Raw genomic sequence first — 20,685 nt, forward strand, 5'->3', positions numbered from 1 at the left:
GCAATTCTCATATCACACAAAATAGACTTTAAAACAAAGACTATTACAAGAGACAAAGAAGGACACTACATAATGATCAAGGGAACAATCCAAGAAGAAGATATAACAATTGTAAATATTTATGCACCCAACATAGGAGCACCTCAATACATAAAGCAAATACTAACAGCCATAAAAGAGGAAATCAACAGTAACACCATCATAGTAGGGGACTCTAACACCCCACTTTCACCAATGACAGATCATCCAAAAGGAAAATAAATAAGGAAACACAAGCTTTAAATGATACATTAAACAAGATGGAATTAACTGATATTTATAGGACATTCCATCTGAAAACAACAGAATACACATTCTTCTCAAGTGCTCATGGAACATTCTCCAATATAGATCATATCTTCGGTGACAAATCAAGCCTTGGTAAATTTATGAAAATTGAAATCGTATCAAGTATCTTTTCTGACGACAATGCTATAAGACTAGATATCAATTAAAGGAAAAAATCTGTAAGAAATACAAACACATGGAGGCTAAACAATACACTACTTAACAACCAAGAGATCGCTGAAGAAATCAAAGAGGAAATCAAGAAATACCTACAAACAAATGACAATGAAAACACGACGACCCAAAACCTATGGGATGCAGCCAAAACAGTTCTAACAGGGAAGTTTATAGCAATACAATCCTACATGAAGAAACAAGAAACATCTCAAATAAACAACCTAACCTTACACCTGAAGCCATTACAGAAAGAAGAACAAAAAAACCCCAAAGTTAGCAGAAGGAAAGAAATCATAAAGATCAGATCAGAAATAAATGAAAAAGAAATGAAAGAAACGATAGCAGAGATCAATAAAACTAAAAGCTGGTTCTTTGAGAAAATAATCAAAATTGATAAACCATTAGCCAGACTCATCAAGAAAAAAAGGGAGAAGACTCAAATCAACAGAATTAGAAATGAAAAAGGAGAAGTAACAACTGACACTGCAGAAATACAAAGGATCATGAGAGATTACTACAAGCAACAATATGCCAATAAAATGGACAACCTGGAAGAAATGGACAAATTCTTAGAAATGCACAACCTTATGAGACTGAACCAGGAAGAAATGGAAAATATGAACAGACCAATCACAAGCACTGAAATTGAGACTGTGATTAAAAATCTTCCAACAAACAAAAGCCCAGGACCAGATGGCTTCACAGGCGAATTCTATCAAACATTTACAGAAGAGCTAACACCTATCCTTCTCAAACTCTTCGAAAACATAGCAGAGGGAGGAACACACCCAAACTCATTCTACGAGGCCACCATCACCCTGATACCAAAATCAGACAAAGATGTCACAAAAAAAGAAAACTACAGACCAATATCACTGATGAACACAGATGCAAAAATCCTCAATAAAATACAAGCAAACGGAATCCAACAGCATATTAAAGGGATCATACACCATAATCAAGTGGGGTTTATCCCAGGTATGCAAGGATTCTTCAATATACGCAAATCAATCAATGTGATACACCATATTAACAAACTGAAGAATAAAAACTTTTTAAGACTAAAAAACTGGACAGCTACATGTAAAAGAATGAAATTAGAACACTCCCTAACACCATACACAAAAATAAACTCAAAATGGATTAAAGACCTAAATGTAAGGCCAGACACTATCAAACTCTTAGAGGAAAACATAGGCAGAACACTCTATGCCATAAATCACAGCAAGATCCTTTTTGGTCCACCTCCTTGAGAAATGGAAATAAAAACAAAAATAAACAAATGGGACCTAATGAAACTTAACAGCTTTTGCACAACAAAGGAAACCATAAACAAGACAAAAAGACAACCCTCAGAATGGGAGAAAATATTTGCAAACGAAGCAACTGACAAAGGATTAATCTCCACAATTTACAAGCAGCTCATGCAGCTCAATATCAAAAAAACAAACAACCCAATCCAAAAATGGGCAGAAGACCTAAACAGACATTTCTCCAAAGAAGATATACAGATTGCCAACAAACATATGAAAGAATGCTCAACATCATTAACCATTAGAGAAATGCAAATCAAAACTACAATGCGATATCATCTCACACCGGTCAGAATGGCCATCATCAAAAAATCTACAAACAATAAATGCTGGAGAGGGTGTGGAGAAAAGGGAACCCTCTTGCACTGTTGGAGGTAATGTAAATTGATACAGCCACTATGGAGAACATATGGAGGTTCCTTAAAAAACTACAAATAGAACTACCATACAACCCAGCAATCCAATTACTGGGCATATACCCTGAGAAAACCATAATTCAAAAAGAGTCATGTACCACAATGTTCATGACATGAATAGATAAAGAAGATGCGGCACATATATACAATGGAATATTACTCAGCCATAAAAAGAAACGAAATTGAGTTATTTGTAGTGAGGTGGATGGACCTAGAGTCTGTCATCCAGAGTGAAGTAACTCAGAAAGAGAAAAACAAATACTGTATGCTAACACATATATATGGAACCTAAAAAAAAAATTTTCATGAAGAACCTAGGGGCAAGATGGGAATAAAGACGCAGACCTACTAGAGAATGGACTTGAGGACACGGGGGTGGGGGGGAAGGGTAAGCTGGGACAAAGTGAGAGAGTGGTAGTGTGTACATGGACATATATACACTACCAAATGTAAAATCGATAGCTAGTGGGAAGCAGTCGCATAGCACAGGGAGATCAGCTCAGTGCTTTGTGACCAGCTAGAAGGGTGGGATAGGGAGGGTGGCAGGGAGGGAGACACAAGAGGGAAAAGATATGGCGATATATGTATATGTATAACTGATTCACTGTGTTATAAAGCAGAAACTAACACACCATTGTAAAGCAATTATACTCCAATAAAAATGTTTAAAAAAATTTTTTAAAAAAGAGAAAAAAAAACTATTATGTATAAAATAAGCTACAAGGATGTATCGTGTAACACGGGAATATAGCCAATATTTTATAATAACTATAATTGGAGTATAACCTTAAAAATTGTCAATCATTATATTGCACACATGTAACATATAATATTGTACATCAACTATATGTCAATAAAAAAATTAAATAAAGCACTCAGGTTTTTTCTCACGTGAACTGCTATCAAGCCAAATGTACCCCTGACACAGTGTATTATATAGGGAGTTGGTTTCTTAAATATTGGAATTTTATAGGCTTGCGGAGTTTAACAGCCCAAGGTCATACAGCAAGTTGGTGTAATAGTTAAGATACAAGACCAAGACCTGCTGGACTTCATATCAGTATTTTATAGTAGTTGCATTAAAGTAGCCCACAAAGGATATTAACATTACAAGGCAAGACAAAATTACCACAAGGGGCTCTCTTTTTAAATAGTCAACCTAAGTTGTAGGGTAGGGAGCGTTAGACTAAAAGTCAGAAAATCTTGGTTCTGGTCTTAGATCTTCAACTAACTCACACCTTCTCTCTGAACCTGTTTCATCATTTAAAAAATGAGAAGGAATTAAACAAAACCTAAAAAAATGGGTAGATATCTCATATTCATGGATCAGAAAACTTAACATGATTAAGATAGCAATACTCCTCAAATTGATCCACAGATTGAATGCTATTCCTATCAGGATCCCAGCTGATTTGTTGCAGAAATTGAGAAGCATATCCTAAAGTTCACATGGAAATGCAAGAGACCCAGAAGAGCCGAATAATCTTGAAAAATAACAAAGCTGGAAACTCACACTTCCTGTTTTCAAAACTGACTACATAGCTACTGTAATCAAGACAGTGTGGCACTGGTAAAAGGACAAACATATAGATCAATGGAACAGAATCAGGAGTCCAGAAATAAACCCTCACATTTAGGATCAATTAATTTTTTTTTAAACACTAAGTCTTTTATTGAGAAACTGCACAAATTAACTCCAAATTACTGCCACAGAGAAGAGGAAGCTTCAAGGCACAAAACTTGTTGCTGCACTCCATCTTACTTTATTGTAGTGTCTTCACTCAAGTACTAGAAGCTAAAAGCCATCCCTTTTACAGTACTACATCTTTTCATCTCTGCTCTTGCCCCCTGTAGTTTCATTAAAAGACAATGAACGTTTTAAGGTACTCAAATGGAAAATATAAAATTGCACCATTTTATCAAAGCTTAAGGTATTTCTGTTCTCAAGCATGAGAATAATTCAAAATAACACACTTGGTATTTTATTACACTCCAATCCATGTGTCATTTCCTCATCAGAAGGCTCTTGGTTGGAATAGCCTTTTTGAATCGGAAAGGCAGTGCAATCCCAGACTGATATAGAGGTAAAATTTTTAAAAACAATGACCAAATTAGATCAATTTAATTTAATTTGTTCTCTAGATCATTAAACTTGATTTTTAGTTTCAAAGATAATATTATTGTAACTCTCTATTCCTCCTATGTTTAGTTGACACAGATCTAAAAATTATAGCCTTTTTTTGGCTCTTTTTTTAACATCTTTATTGGAGTATAATTGCTTTACAATGGTGTGTTACTTTCTGCTTTATAACAAAATGAATCAGCTATACATATAAATACATTCCCATATCTCGTCCCTCTTGCGTTTCCCTCCCAACCTCCCTATCCCACCCCTCTAGGTGATCACAAAGCACCAAGCTGATCTCCCTGAGCTATGTGGCTGCTTCCCACTAGCTATCTATTTTACATTTGGTAGTGTATATATGTCAATGCCACTCTCTCACACTCTCACTTCCTCCCAGCTTAGTTTCCCCTCCCTGTGTCCTAAGTCCATTCTCTATGTCTGCATCTTTATTCTTGCCCTGCCCCTAGGTTCTTCAGACCTTTTTTTTTTTTAGATTCCATATATATGTGTAAGCATACGGTATGTGTTTTCTCTTTCTGACTTACTTCACTCTGGATGACACACTCTAGGTCCATCCACCTCACTACAAATAACTCAATTTCGTTTCTTCTTATGGCTGAGTAATATTACGTTGTATATATTTGCCACATCTTCTTTATCCATTCATCTGTCGACTGACACTTAGGTTGCTTCAATGTCCTGGCTATTGTAAATAGAGCTGCAATGAACATTGTGCTACATGACTCTTTTTGAATTATGGTTTTCTCAGGGTATATGCCCAGTAGTGGGATTCCTGGGTTGTATGGTAGTTCTATTTGTAGTTTTTTAAAGAACCTCCATAGTGGTTGCATCAATTTACATTCCCACCAACAGTGCAACAGGGATCCCTTTTATCCACACCCTCTCCAGCATTTACTGTCTGCAGATTTTTTGATGATGGCTATTCTGAGTGGTGTGAGGTGATACCTCAGTGTACTTTTGATTTGCATTTCTCTAATGATTACTGATGTTGAGCATCCTTTCATGTGTTTGTTGGAAATCTGTATATCTTCTTTGGACAAATGTCTATTTAGGTCTTCTACCCATTTTGGGATTGGGTTGTTTGTCTTTTTGATATTGAGCTGCATGAGATGCTTGTAAATTGGGGAGATTAATCCTTTGTCAGTTGCTTCGTTTGCAAATATTTTCTCCCAAACTGAGGGTTTTCTTTTCATCTTGTTTATGTTTTCCTTTGCTGTGCAAAAGATTTTAAGTTTCATTAGGTCTCCTTTGTTTATTTTTGTTTTTACTTCCATTTCTCAAGGAGGTGGGCCAAAAAGGATCTTGCTGTGATTTATGTCATAGAGTGTTCTGCCTATGTTTTCCTCTAAGAGTTTGATAGTGTCTGGCCTTATATTTAGATCTTTAATCCATTTTGAGTTTATTTTTGTGCATGGTGTTGGGGAGTGTTCTAATTTCATTCTTTTATGTGTAGCTGTCCAGTTTTCCCAGCACCACTTATTGAATAGGCTGTCTTTTCTCCACTGTATATTCTTGCCTCCTTTATCAAAAATAAGGTGACCATATGTGCATGGGTTTATCTCTGGGCTTTCTATCCTGTTCCATTGATTTATATTTGTTTTTGTGCCAGTACCATACTGTCTTGATTACTGTAGCTTTGTAGTATAGTCTGAAGACCAGAAGCCTGATTCCTACAGCTTTGTTTTTCTTTCTCAAGATTCCTTTGGCTAATCAGGGTCTTTTGTGTTCCCCTACAAATTGTGAAATTTTTTGTTCTAGTTCTGTGATAAATACCACTGGGAGCTTGAGAGGGATTGCACTGAATCTGTAGATTGCTTAGGGTAGTATAGTCATTTTCACAATGTTGATTTTTCCAATCCAAGAACATGATATATCTCTCCATCTCTTTGTATCATCTTTAATTTTTTTCAAGAGTGTCTTATAGTTTTCTACATACAGGTCTTTTGTCTCCTTAGGTAGGTTTACTCCTAGCTATTTTATTCTTTTTGTTGCAGTGGTAAATGGGAGTGTTTCCTTAATTTCTATTTCAGATTTTTCTTCCTTAGTGTATAGGAATGCAAGAGATTTCTCTGCATTAATTTTGTATCCTGCTACTTTACCAAATTCATTGATTAGCTCTAGTAGTTTTAGGGAAGCGTCTTTAGGATTCTCTTTGCATAGTATCATGTCATATGCAAACAGTGACAGCTTTATTTCTTCTCTTCTGATTTGGATTCATTTTATTTCTTTTTCTTCTCTGAGTGCTGTGGCTAAGACTTCCAAAACTATGTTGAATAATAGTGGTGAGAGTGGACAGCCTTGTCTTGTTCCTGATCTTAGTGGAAATGGTTTCAGTTTTTCACCACTGAGAATGATGTTGGCTGCGGGTTTGTCTTATATGGCCTTTATTACATTGAGGTAAGTTCCCTCTATGCCCACTTTCTGCAGGGTTTTTATCATAAATGGGTGCTGAATTTTGTCAAAAGCTTTTTCTGCATCTATTGAGATGATCATATGGATTTTCTCCTTCAGTTTGTTAATATGGTTTATCACATTGATTGACTTGCATACAATGAAGAATCCTTGCATACCTGGGATAAACCCCACTTGATCATGGTGTATGATCCCTTTCATGTGCTGTTGGATTCTGTTTGCTAGTATTTTGTTAAGGATTTTTGCATCTATGTTCATCAGTGATATTGGCCTGTAGTTTTCTTTCTTTGTGACGTCTTTGTCTGGTTTTGGTATCAGGGTGATGGCGGGCTCATAGAATGAGTTTGGGAGTGTTTTTCCCTATGCTATATTTTAGCTCTTCTCTAAATTTTTGATAGAATTCGCCTGTCAGGTCATCTCGTCCTGGGCTTTTGTTTGTTCAAAGATTTTTAATCACAGTCTCAATTTCAGTGCTTGTGATTGGTCTGTTTACATTTTCTATTTCTTCCTGGTTCAGTCCCAGAAGGTTGTGCTTTTCTAAGAATTTGTCCCTTTCATCCAGTTTGTCAATTTTACTGGCATATAGTTGCTTGTACTAATCTCTCATGATCCTTTGTATTTCTGCAGTGTCAGTTGTCACTTCTCCTTTTTCGTATCTAATTCTATTGATTTGAATCTTCTCCCTTTTTTTCTTGATGAGTCTGCCTAATGGTTTATTCATTTTGTTTATCTTCTCAAAGAACCAGCTTTTAGTTTTATTGAATTTTGCTACTGTTTCCTTCATTTCTTTTTCATTTATTTCTGACCTGACCTTTATGATTTCTTTCCATCTACTAAATTTGGGTGTTTTTTCTTCTTCTTTCTCTAATTGCTTTAGGTGAAAGGTTAGGTTGTTTGAGATGTTTCTTGTTTCTTGAGGTAGGACTGTATTGCTATAAACTTCCCTCTTAGAACTGCTTTTGCTGCATGTCATAGGTTTTGGGTCGTCCTGTTTTCATTGTCATTGGTTTCTGGGTATTTTTTGATTTCCTCTTTGATTTCTTCAGTGATCCCTTGGTTATTTAATAGTGTATTCTTTGGCCTCCATGCGTTTGTATTTTTTACAGATTTTTTCCTGTAAATGATACCTAGTCTCATAGCACTGTGGTTGGAAAAGATACTTGATATGATTTCAATTTTCTTAAATTTACCAAGGCTTGATTTGTGACCCAAGATATGATATATCCTGGAGACTGTTCCATGAGTACTTTAGGAGAAACTGTATTCTGTTGTTTTTGGTTGGAATTTCCTATAAACTTCAAATAAGTCCATCTTGTTTAATTAATCACTTAAAGCTTGTGTTTCCTTATTTATTTTCATTTTGGATAATCTGTCCATTGGTGAAAGTAGGGTGTCAAAGTCCCCTACTATGATTGTGTTACTGTCGATTTCCCATTATATGGCTGTTAGCATTTGCCTTATGTATTGAGGTGCTCCTATGTTGGGTGCATAAATATTTACAATTGTTATATCTTCTTCTTGGATTGATCCCTTGATCATTACATAGTGTCCTTCTTTGTTTCTTGTAATACTCTTTATTTTAATGTTTCTTTTGTCTGATATGAGAATTGCTACTCCAGCTTTCTTTTGATTTCCATTTGCATGGAATATCTTCTTCCATCCCCTCACTTTCAGTCTGTATGTGTCCCTAGGTCTGAAGTGGGTCTCTTGTAGACAGCATATATACGGGTCTTGTTTTTGTATCCATTCAGCCAGTCTATGTCTTTAGGTTGGAGCACTTAACCCATTTACGTTTAAGGTAGTTATCGATATGTATGTTCCTATTATCATTTTTAGTTGTTTTGGGTGTGTTACTGTAGGTCTTTTCCTTCTCTTGTGTTTCCTGCTTAGAGAAGTTCCTTTAGAATTTGTTGTAAAGCTGGATTAGTGGTGCTGAATTCTCTTATTAGCTTTTGCTTGTCTGTAAAGGTTTTAATTTCTCCGTCAAATCTGAATATGATCCTTGCTGGCTAGAGTAATCTTGGTTGTAGGTTTTTCCCTTTCATCACTTTAAATATGTCCTGCCACTCCTTTCTGGCTTGCAGAGTTTCTGCAGATAGATCAGCTGTTAACCTTATGGGGATTCCCTTGTATGTTATTTGCTGTTTTTCCCTTGCTGCTTTTAATTTTTTTTCTTTGTATTTAATTTTTGATAGTTTGATTAGTATGTGTCTTGGCATGTTTCTCCTTGGATTTATTGTGCATGGGATCCTCTGCGCTTCGTGTACTTGATTAACTATTTCCTTTTCCATGTTAGGGAAGTTTTCAACTATCATCTCTTCGAATATTTTCTCAGTCCCTTTCTTATTCTCTTCTTCTTCTGGGATCCCTATTATTTGAACGTTGGTGTGTTTAATGTTGTCCCAGAGGTCTCTGAGACTGTCTTCAATTCTTTTCATTCTTTTTTCTTTATTCTGCTCTGTGGTAGTTATTTCCACTATTTTATCTTCCAGGTCAATTATCCGTTCTTCTGCTTCAGTTGTTCTGCTATTGATCCCTTCTAGAGAATTTCTAATTTCATTTAGTGTGTTGTTCATCATTGTTTGTTTACTCTTTAGTTCTTCTAGGTCCTTGTTAAAAGTTTCTTGTATTTTCTCCATTCCATTTCCAAGATTTTGGATCATCTTTACTGTCACTATTTTGAATTATTTTTCAGGTAGACTGCCTATTTCCTCTTCATTTGTTTGGTCTGATGGGTTTTTCCCTTGCTCCTTCATCTGCTATGTGGTTCTCTGTCTCCTCATTTTGCTTAACTTACTGTGTTTGGGGTCTCCTTTTCGCAGGCTGCAGGTTCATAGTTCCCGTTGTTTTTGGTGCCTGCCCCCAGTGGCTAAGGTTGGTTTAGTGGGTTGTGTAGGCTTCCTGATGGAGGGGACTGGTGTCTGTGTTCTGGTGGATGAGGCTGGATCTTGTCTTTCTGCTGGCCAGGACCATGACCAGTGGTGTGTTTTGGGGTGTCTGTGATGTTTTTATGATTTTAGGTAGCCTCTCTGCTACTGGGTGGGGTTGTGTTCCTGTCTTGCTAGTTGTTTGGCATAGGATGTCCAGCATTGTAGCTTGCTGGTCGTTGAGTGGACCTGGGTCTTATCGTCGAGATGGAGATCTCCGGGAGAGCTCTCGCCGTTTGATATTTCGTGGAGCCGGGAGGTCTCTGGTGGACCAATGTCCTGAACTTGGCTCTCCCACCTCAGAGGCAGAGGCCTGACACCCGGCCAGAACACCAAGACCCTGTCAGCCGCATGGCTCAGAATCAAAGGGAGAAAAAAAGAAAGAAAGAAGAGAGCAACCAAACCAAAAAAACAAATCCACCAATGATAACAAGCACTAAAACCTCTACTAAAAAAAAAAAAAAGGAAAAAAACAGACAAACAGAACCCTAGGACAAACGGTAAAAGCAAAGCTATACAGAAAAATATCACAAAAAGCAGCATACACATACACACTCACCACAAGAGAAAAAGGAAAAATGTATGTATCTATATAGATTAAAAAAAGAAAAAGGAAGAGAACAACCAAATCAATAAATAAATCTACTAATCATAATAAACTCTAAATACTAAACTAAGATAAACATAAAACCAGATACAAATTAGATGCAGAAAGCAAATCTCAAGTCTACAGTTGCTCCCAAAGTCCACCTCCTCAATTTTGGGATGATTCATTGTCTCTTCAGGTATTCCACAGATGCAGCGTACATCAAGTTGATTGTGGAGATTTAATCTGCTGCTCCTGAGGCTGCTGGGAGAAATTTCCCTTTCTCTTCTTTGTTCACACAGCTCCTGGGGTTCAGCTTTGGATTTGGACCCGCCTCTGCATGTAGGTCGCCTGAGGGTGTCTGTTCTTTGCTCAGACAGGACGGGGTTAAAGTAGCAGCTGATTAGGGGGCTCTGACTCACTCAGGCTGGGGGGAGGGAGGGGTATGGAATGTGGGGCGAGCCTGCGGCAGCAGAGGTCAACACAATGTTGCAACAGCCTGAGGCACGCCATGTGTTCTCCCAGGGAAGTTGTCCCAGGATCACGGGACCCTGGCAGTGGCGGGCTGCACAGGCTCCCAGAAATGGAGGTGTGGATAGTGACCTGTGCTTGCACACTGGCTTCTTGGTGGCTGCAGCAGCAGCCTTAGCGTTTCATGCCCGTCTCTGGTGCCCGCGCTGATAGCCGCAGCTCACGCCCGTCTTTCGAGTTTGTTTAGGCGGTGCTCTGAATCCCCTCTCCTCGTGCACCCCAAAACAATGATCTCTTTCCTCTTAGGCAGTTACAGACTTTTTCCTGGACTCCCTCCTGGCTAGCTGTGGCGCACTAGCCCCCTTCAGGCTGTGTTCACGCAGCCAACCCCAGTCCTCTCCCTGGGATCTGTCCTCCGAAGCCGGAGCCTCAGCTCCCAGCCCCTGACCATCCCAGCGGGTGAACAGACAAGCCTCTCGGGCTGGTGAGTGCTGGTTGGCACTGAGCCTCTCTGTGCAGGAATCTCTCTGCTTTTCCCTCTGCACCCCTGTTTCTGCATTCTCCTCCGTGGCCCCGATCCTTGCCCCCTTGCCACCTACTGTCTCCGCCAGTGAAGGGTCTTCCTAGTGTGTGGAAACTTTTCCTCCTTCACAGCTCCCTCCCAGAGGTCCAGGTCCCATCCTTATTCTTTTGTCTCTGTTTTTTCTTTTTTCTTTTGCCCTACCCAGGTACGTGGGGAGTTTTTTTCCTTTTGGGAAGTTTGAGGTCTTCTGCCAGCATTCAGTAGGTGTTCTGTAGGAGTTGTTCCTCATGTAGATGTACTTCTGATGTATTTGTGGGGAGGAAGGTGATCTCCACGTCTTACTCCTCTGCCATCTTGAAGGTCTCCTCTAGCAGTCTTCTTATTTAAGTATTATTTACTCAATGTGTTGTTGGTTTTAGGGCATTCTGTCTGAGCTTCAGGCTCCCCATTCGTAAAATCGGGATAATACCACCTCACGAACTCTCCATGCCACAAATTCAAATAAGAGTTCCAGAGCCTCGCCAGGATCAATTAATTTTTGACAAGGGTGCTAAGACCATTCAATGGGGAAAGAATAGTCTTTTCAATAAATGGTGCTGGGACAAGTGGATAGCTATATGCAAAAGAATGCAGTTGGACTCCCACCTCATGCCATACTCGAAAATTAACTTGAAATGGATCAAAGACCTAAACGTAAGTGCTAAATCTATAAAACTCCTAGATATGCAGAAATTGGAGCCCTCAGAGACTAGTGGCAGAAGTGTAAAATGGTACAGCCACTGTGGAAAACAGTCTGGCAGTTTCACAAAAGGTTAAACATAGCGTAATCATGTTATTCAGCAATTCTACTCCTAGGTATATATCCAAGAGAAATTTAAAAATGTACACACAAAAATCTGTACATGAATGTTCACAGTAGAATTATTCATAATAGCCTCAAACTAGAAACAATCCAAATGTTCATCAACAGATGAATGGATAAACAAAATTTGGTATATCCATACGGTAGAACATTACTTGGTAATAAAAATATTGATACATGCTACAACATAGATGAACCTTGAAAACATGCTAAGTAAAAGGAGCTAATCACAAAAGACCAAATATTGTATGATTTCATTTATATGAAATGCCCAGAACAGGTAAATCTATAAAGACAGAATGTATATTAGTGGTTGCTAGAGCTGGAGTCAGGAGGAATAGGGAGTGACTGCTAATGGATAGGGGGTTTCTTCTGGGGTAATGAAAATGTTTTAAACTTAAGATTGTGGTGAAGGTTGTACAATTCTATGAATGTACTAAAACCATTGAATTGTACATTTAAAATGTGTTAATTTTATAGTATACAAATTATAAATTTCTCAATGAAGATGTTAAAAAGTTAAAATAAGATTACGCTAGATGATTCTTAAGGCCTCTTTCATTTCTAGAATTACATAATTTCAGAGAGTAAACTCATCACAGCTTACATTTTGTCAACTGAAAATGTACACCTAACTGCATGGTGACAAAAGAAGAAAACCCACAAGCCAAACAGAGGTAAAGTACAACTCTGAACACTGACATCAGCAGACTTTTAGAAAACATCAGCAAACAACCCAGAATAATTGCAAATGTGAAGGCTCTTTTTGGGCAAATATTTTAGGTAGACTGTGAATGTAAGATATTCACAGAGACAGGTATGTCAAGTAGAGGCCGCTGCCACAAATGAATGATAGATGTTACATGCAGTGGTTGAAAATGATGATTAGTTATGTAAGTCTTTTCAATCTCATCCACCCCAATAGGTACCAATCACCATTAGTAATGTCACCTTCAGATATAAAACAGAGATTAAAAAGGTCAAATATAATATCCTATAAAAGACCAATGACACCTGACTTTCTTCTAATAGGTTACATGTCATCACTTTTGCATTTACATATATAAAATGCCCCACTGTGAGGCCCTAGTGACTATGATACCTACTGACTCTGCTTGGTAAGCAAGCACTCTGAAAACTTCCCATTCCGTAGCAGTCTTCTGCATAGTCACATGGACCTCAGTGGAGCAACTCTGTATTAATATGACATATAGCTTCTCCACACCCTGGAAAATAAACCACAATACAATGTAATGATGAGAATAACCACAATTGTTACTAATAACTGCCACAGCTAAAAATCAATGGTAACTTACAGCCATGGCAGCTTGAAAAAATTCATCACCAATCATAGCATTTCCAACATCCACCCATCCTTTTCCTGTTTTCATATTCATCTGGAAGAAAGAAGTTAGAAAATAATTTTTAAAAATTCACACCTCTTCCAAACTGACTGAGGATTATACTGGAGAAAATATTTAATCCTCTGTCCATATTCAGTAGTGTAATCCACAGAAAACGAAAAACTAACAGCATTTATTAGAGTTCTGTGTTCTGCTCGGAACTCCATAACTAAAGAGAAACGGTCTTAAGAAAAGCAATAATAAAAAATTAATAGACTTGAAAACACATCTTCTGAGAAAATACTAAAAGAAAACATTGAGATAATTTAGACAGGAAGAGAAAGTTCTAAAACTTAATGCCTCACATACTTGAAGAAAGTTATATGATAAGCACTAGACTATAGGTCAACATACCTCGGTTCTAGTTTTTAATTATGTCTCTAATAAAATTTTTCTTAGTCCAGCAAATGTTTATTATGTATCCTTTACATGCCAGGCACCCTGAAGAAGCTCACAGTATTATAACTGACAGACACTTAAATAAATACTTGATAAGTAATATGCACAAATACTGTGGAAGTAAACAAGGACTGAATCAAGATGGAGGATTGAACACACACTACAGCCACCCCTTCTATTATAAATCCCTAGAAATGATGTGTATATAGTACACACTATGATATACTATAAATTTTATATACTATAAATGTATATAATATACACTATAAATTTTATATACTATAAACCCCTAGAAAGGATATATATAATATCATATAAATATATATTATGATACATATCATATACATTATATATATCCTTTCTAGGGATTTATATATATTTTCTAGAAATAAAAGAAAAATATACATATTTTTCTTATTAATAATAGTCCTGAAAAATAAGGGGCATTTTCGGTTGATCTGAAATTATGAAGAACCTATGAAAAATAGACAGCAAATGGAATGAGGCAAAATCCCGTATCCTAAAATGCACAAAAATGCAAAATGTGGAAACATTCTGGATATGAACAGGAGGAGTATCATGCAGTAGGCTTCATCCCCAAGAGATATATTCTCTCTTCCTCCCCAGAAAGGAACAGTAAGTACAATCCCTTAGGCTAGAGAAAAACAGAGTTCCAGGTGGCTGACAACACAGGTCAATGCAAAACCTCTGGTCTTAATTCTCCATCAGTCACTGGATTCAGTTACAGTAAACAGTGTGACACAGAAGACTATCAAGGAATCTCAAATCAAAGATGAGCAAGAATCACCAAATGTTTGAGGGAAACCAATAATATGAAAGGACATCACACTCAACAAACAGAATACCTGAGGAAATAGAATTAAGACAGCTAGTAGATGGAAACATAAAGAGAAATACCATTATTATCCACAGAATTAAACAGTAGTCATAATCAATAAAATGCTCCTTTTAGGTTCCATTCTTTGAAATCAATAAAGCCAAAAATGCAAATGTTAGAGGTAACAGAAGTTGGAAGGGTAATGGTGGGGAAAGGGAGAGAGAATGATAAAGGTACTAATATCCTCACAGAGTTGAAAGTAGAGATATACTCTCCAAAACTGATGGAGAAAGAAATAAAAACTTAAATATATTAAAATAAATAAATTTAAATTAAAATAATAATTAAAATAAATTAAAAACAGTATAACAAAAACTGAAAGGAGGAGTAGGGGAGGTAGTATATGATGAGATAAATCTTCATCTATCATAGCAGAAAGAAACAGATCATATATGAAGCTGATAAATCAAGATTTAATTATTGTAGTCTGAATTGTGTCGCCCCCTCCCCCCCCCAAAAATTCATATGTTTAAGTCCCAGCTCCCAGTACCTCAGAATGTGACTGTATTTGAAGACAGGGCCTTTAACAAAATGATGAAGTTAAAATGACACCATTAGGGTGTGCCCTAATGCAATCTGACTGGTGTCCTTTTAAGAAGAAATTTGGACACACACAGGGACACCAGGTGTGTGCCCACACAGAGGAAATGCCATATGAGGACACAGCGAAAAGGCAGCCATCTGCAAGCCAAGGAGAGAGGCCTCAGGAGAAAACAAACCTTCCAACACCTTGATCCTGGACTTGATTTTAGATCGTGATCTTGGACAGAATTGTGGGAAAATAAATTTCTATTGTTTAGACCACCCACTGTGTAGTATTTTGTTGGCAGCCCTAGCAAACTAATACAGTGATACAAGCATATGATTAAGATATATGAAAGTAAACGTGAGAAGTAAAAACAAAAATGGTTACAAGCAATAGCCTTAAAATAGGAAAAGGTATATGCACAAGGCAATTCATTGCAGCATCCCAATGTCCATCAAAGAGGACTGGTTGAATATGACAAGTTACATGCACCAATTGAATGCTATGTAGCTACAAAAAAAAAAAAAAACGAATATCTCTATATACTGCTATGGAGTGATCTCTAGGATATAATGTTAAATTGGGTAAAAAAAAAAGGTGGAGAAAAGGATACATATGGAATACTACCAATTATCTAAGAAACATGGGGCAGGTAGAGATATGAATAAATACCTATTTGCTTATATTTAACAAGCAAAAGGAGAGAGAGGAACCAAGATGGCAGAGTACAAGGATGTGCTCTCACTCCCTCTTGTGAGAACACCGGAATCACAACTAGCTGCTGGACAATCATTGACAGGAAGACACTGGAACTCACCAAAAAAGACACCCCACATCCAAAGACAAAGTAGAAGCCACAATGAGATGGTAGGAGGGGCGCAATCACAGTAAAATCAAATCCCATAATGGCTGGGTGGGTGACTCACAGACTGGAGAACACTTATACCACAGAAGTCCACACACTGGAGTGAAGGTTCTGAGCCCCACGTCAGGCTTCCCAAACTGGGGGTCTGGCAACAGGAGGAGGAATTCCTAGAGAATCAGACTTTGAAGCCCAGTGGGATTTGATTGCAGGACTTCAACAGGACTGGGGGAAACAGAGACTCCACCCTTGGAGGGCACACACAAAGTAGTGTGCACATCGGGACCCAGGGGAAGGAGCAGTGACCCCAGGGGAGACTGAAGCAGACCTACCTGCTAGTGTTGGAGGGTCGCCTACAGAGGCGGGCGGTGGCTGTGGCGCACCGTGGGAACAAGGACACTGGCAGCAGAAGTTCTGGGAAGTACTCCTTGGCGTGAGCCCTCCCAGAGTCTGTCATGAGCCCGACCAAAGAGCCCAGGTAGGCTCCAGTGTTAGGATGCCTCAGGCCAAACAATCAACAGGAAGGGAACCCAGCCCCACCCATCAACAGTCAAGCAGATTAAAGTTTTCCTGAGCTCTGCCCACCAGAGCAACAGTCAGCTCTACCAACCACCAGTCCCTCCCATGAGGAAACTTACACAAGCCTCTTAGATAGCCTCATCCACCAGAGGGCATACAGCAGAAGCAAGAAGAACTACAATCCTGCAGTCTGTGGAACAAAAACCACACTCACAGAAAGACAAGATGAAAAGGCAGAGGGCTATGTACCAGATGAAGGAAGAAGATAAAACCCCAGAAAAACAACTAAATGAAGTGGAGATAGGCAACCTTCCAGAAAAGGAATTCAGAATGATAGTGAAGATGATCCAAGACCTCAGAAAAAGAATGGAGGCAAAGATCGAGAAGATGCAAGAAATGTTTAACAAAGACCTAGAAGAATTAAAGAACAAACAAACAGAGATGACCAATACAATAACTGAAATGAAAACTACATTAGAAAGAATCAATAGCAGAAAAACTGAGGCAGAAGAACGGATAAGTGACCTGGAAGACAGAATGGTGGAATTCACTGCTGTGGAACAGAATAAAGAAAAAAGAATGAAAAGAAAAGAAGACAGCCTAAGAGACCTCTAGGACAACATTAAACGCAACAACATTCGCATTATAGGGGTCCCAGAAGAACAAGAGAGAGAGAAAGGACCAGAGAAAACATTTGAAGAGATTATAGTCGAAAACTTCCCTAACACGGGAAAGGAAATAGCCACCCAAGTCCAGGAAGCACAGTGAGTCCCATACAGGATAAACCTAAGGAGAAACATGCCGAGACACATAGTAATCAAATTGGCAAAAATTAAAAACAAATTATTGAAAGCAGCAAGGGAAAAACGACAAATAACATACAAGGGAACTCCCATAAGGTTAACAGCTGATTTCTCAGCAGAAACTCTACAAGCCAGAAGGGAGTAGCATGATACACTTAAACTGATGAAAGGGAAGAACCTACAACCAAGATTACTCTACCCGGCAAGGATCTCATTCAGATGCGATGGAGAAATCAAAATCTTTACAGAGAAGCAAAAGCTAAGGGAATTCAGCACCACCAAACCAGCTCTACAACAAATGCTAAAGGAACTTCTCTAAGTGGGAAACACAAGAGAAGAAAAGGACCTACAAAAACAAACCCAAAACAATTAAGAAAATGGTCATAGGAACATACATATCGTTAATTACCTTAAACGTGAATGGATAAAATGTTCCAACAAAAAGACACAGGCTTGCAGAATGGATACAAAAACAAGACCCATCTATATGCTGTCTACAAGAGACCCACTTCAGACCTAGGGACACATACAGACAGAAAGTGAGGGGATGGAAAAAGATATTCCATGCAAATGGAAATCAAAAGAAAGCTGGAGAAGCAATTCTCATATCAGATAAAACTAGACTTTAAAAAAAGAATGTTACAAGAGACAAGGAAGGACACTACATAATGATCAAGGGATCAATCCAAGAGGAAGATATAACAATTATAAATATATATGCACCCAACATAGGAGCACCTTAATACATAAGGCAACTGCTAACAGCTATAGAAGAGGAAATCAACAGTAACACAATAATAGTGGGGGACTTTAACACCTCACTTACACCAATGAACAGATCATCCAAAAATGATAATAAATAAGGAAACACAAGCTTTAAATGACACAACAGACCAGACAGATTTAACTGATATTTATAGTAGATTCCATCCAAAAACAGCAGATTACACTTTCTTCTCAAGTGCGCATGGAACATTCTCCAGGATAGATCACATCTTGGGTCACAAATCAAGCCTCAGTAAATCTAAGAAAACTGAAATCATATCAAGCATCTTTTCTGACCACAACGCTATGAGATTAGAAATGAACTACAGGGAAAAAAACGTAAAAAACACAAACACATGGAGGCTAAACAATATGTTACTAAATAACCAAGAGATCACTGAAGAAATCAAAGAGGAAATCAAAAAATACCTAGAGACAAATGACAATAAAAACACGACAATCCAAAACCTATAGGATGCAGCAAAAGCAGTTCTAAGAGGGAAGTTTATAGCTATATAAGCCTACCTCAACAAACAAGAAAAATCTCAAATAAATTATCTAACCTTACACCTAAAGGAACTAGAGAAAGAGGACAAAAAAACCCCAAAGTTAGTAGAAGGAAAGAAATCATAAAGATCAGAGCAGAAATAAATGAAATAGAAACAAAGAAAACAATAGCAAAGATCAATAAAACTAAAGGCTGGTTCTTTGAGAAGATAAACAAAATTGATAAACCATTAGCCAGACTCATCAAGAAAAAGAGGGAGAGGACTCAACTCAATAAAATTAGAAATGAAAAAGGAGAAGTTACAACAGACACCGCAGAAATACAAAGCATCCTAAGAGACTACTACAAGCAACTCTATGCCAAAAAAATGGACAACCTGGAAGAAATGGACAAATTCTTAGAAAGGTATAACCTTCCAAGACTGAACCAGGAAGAAATAGAAAATATGAACAGACCAATCACAAGTAATGAAATTGAAACTGTGATTAAAAATCTTCCAACAAACAAAAGTCCAGGACCAGATGGCTTCACGGGCGAATTCTATCAAACATTTAGAGAAGAGCTAACACGTATCCTTCTCAAACTCTTCCAAAAAACTGCAGAGGAAGGAACATTCCCAAACTCATTCTATGAGGCCACCATCACACAGATACCAAAACCAGACAAAAATACTACAAAAAAAGACAATTACAGACCAATATCACTGATGAATATAGATGCAAAAATCCTCAACAAAATACTAGCAAACAGAATCCAACAACACATTAAAAGGATCATACACCATGATCAAGTGGGATTTATCCCAGGGATGCAAGCATTCTTCAATACATGCAAATCAATCAGTGCAGTATACCACATCAACAAATTGAAGAAAAAAAACCATATGATCATCTCAATAGATGCATTAAAAGCTTTTGTCAAAATTCAACACCCATTTATGATAAAAACTCTTCAGAAAGTGGGCATAGAGGGAAACTACCTTGACATAATAGAGGCCACATACGACAAACCCACAGCAAACATCATTCTCAATGGTGAAAAACTGAAAGCATTTCCTCTAAGATTAGGAACGAGACAAGGATGTCCACTCTCACCACTATTATTCAACATAGTTTTGGAAATCCTAGCCACGGCAATCAGAGAAGAAGAAGAAATAAAAGGAATACAAATTGGAAGAGAATAAGTAAAACTGTCACTGTTTGCAGATGACATGATACTATACATAGAGAATCCTAAAAATGCCACTAGAAAATTACTAGAGCTAATCAATGAATTTGGTAAAATTGCAGGATACAAAATTAATGCACAGAAATCTCTTGCATTCCTATACACTAATGATGAAAAATCTGAAAGAGAAATTAAGGAAACACTCCCATTTACCATTGCAACAAAAAGAATAAAATACCTAGGAATAAACCTACCTAGGGAGACAAAAGACCTGTATGCAGAAAACTATAAGACACTGATGAAAGAAATTAAAGGTGATACCAACAGATGGAGAGATATACCATGTTCTTGGATTGGAAGAATCAATGTTGTGAAAATGACTATACTACCCAAAGCAATCTACAGATTCAATGCAATCCCTATCAGATTACCAATGGCATTTTTTACGGAACTAGAACAAAAAATCTTAAAATTTGTATGGAGACCCAAAAGACCCCGAATAGCCAAATCAGTCTTGAGGGAAAAAAACAGAGCTGGAGGAATCAGACTCCCTGACTTCAGACTATACCATAAAGCTACAGTAATCAAGACAATATGGTACTGGCACAAAAACAGAAACACAGATCAATGGAACAAGATAGAAAGCCCAGAGATAAACCCACGCACCTATGGTCA

At 37.7% G+C, this 20,685-nt stretch overlaps 1 protein-coding gene across 1 annotated transcript in view; it reads right to left on the bottom strand.

Annotated features, from left to right (window-relative positions):
• Positions 1-20,685, bottom strand: part of TEX11 (testis expressed 11) — a 362,907-nt gene that overhangs the window by 296,406 nt on the left and 45,816 nt on the right. The window contains exons 6-7 of the mRNA XM_059910602.1: positions 13,477-13,557; positions 13,267-13,386 (exon numbers count right to left, since the gene is read on the bottom strand). Of these exons, the coding sequence (XP_059766585.1) occupies positions 13,267-13,386; positions 13,477-13,557 (201 nt within the window). The remainder of the gene's footprint in view (positions 1-13,266; positions 13,387-13,476; positions 13,558-20,685) is intronic.

Source organism: Balaenoptera ricei, chromosome X, assembly GCF_028023285.1.
Source record: "Balaenoptera ricei isolate mBalRic1 chromosome X, mBalRic1.hap2, whole genome shotgun sequence".
NCBI classification, from domain to species: domain Eukaryota; kingdom Metazoa; phylum Chordata; class Mammalia; order Artiodactyla; family Balaenopteridae; genus Balaenoptera; species Balaenoptera ricei.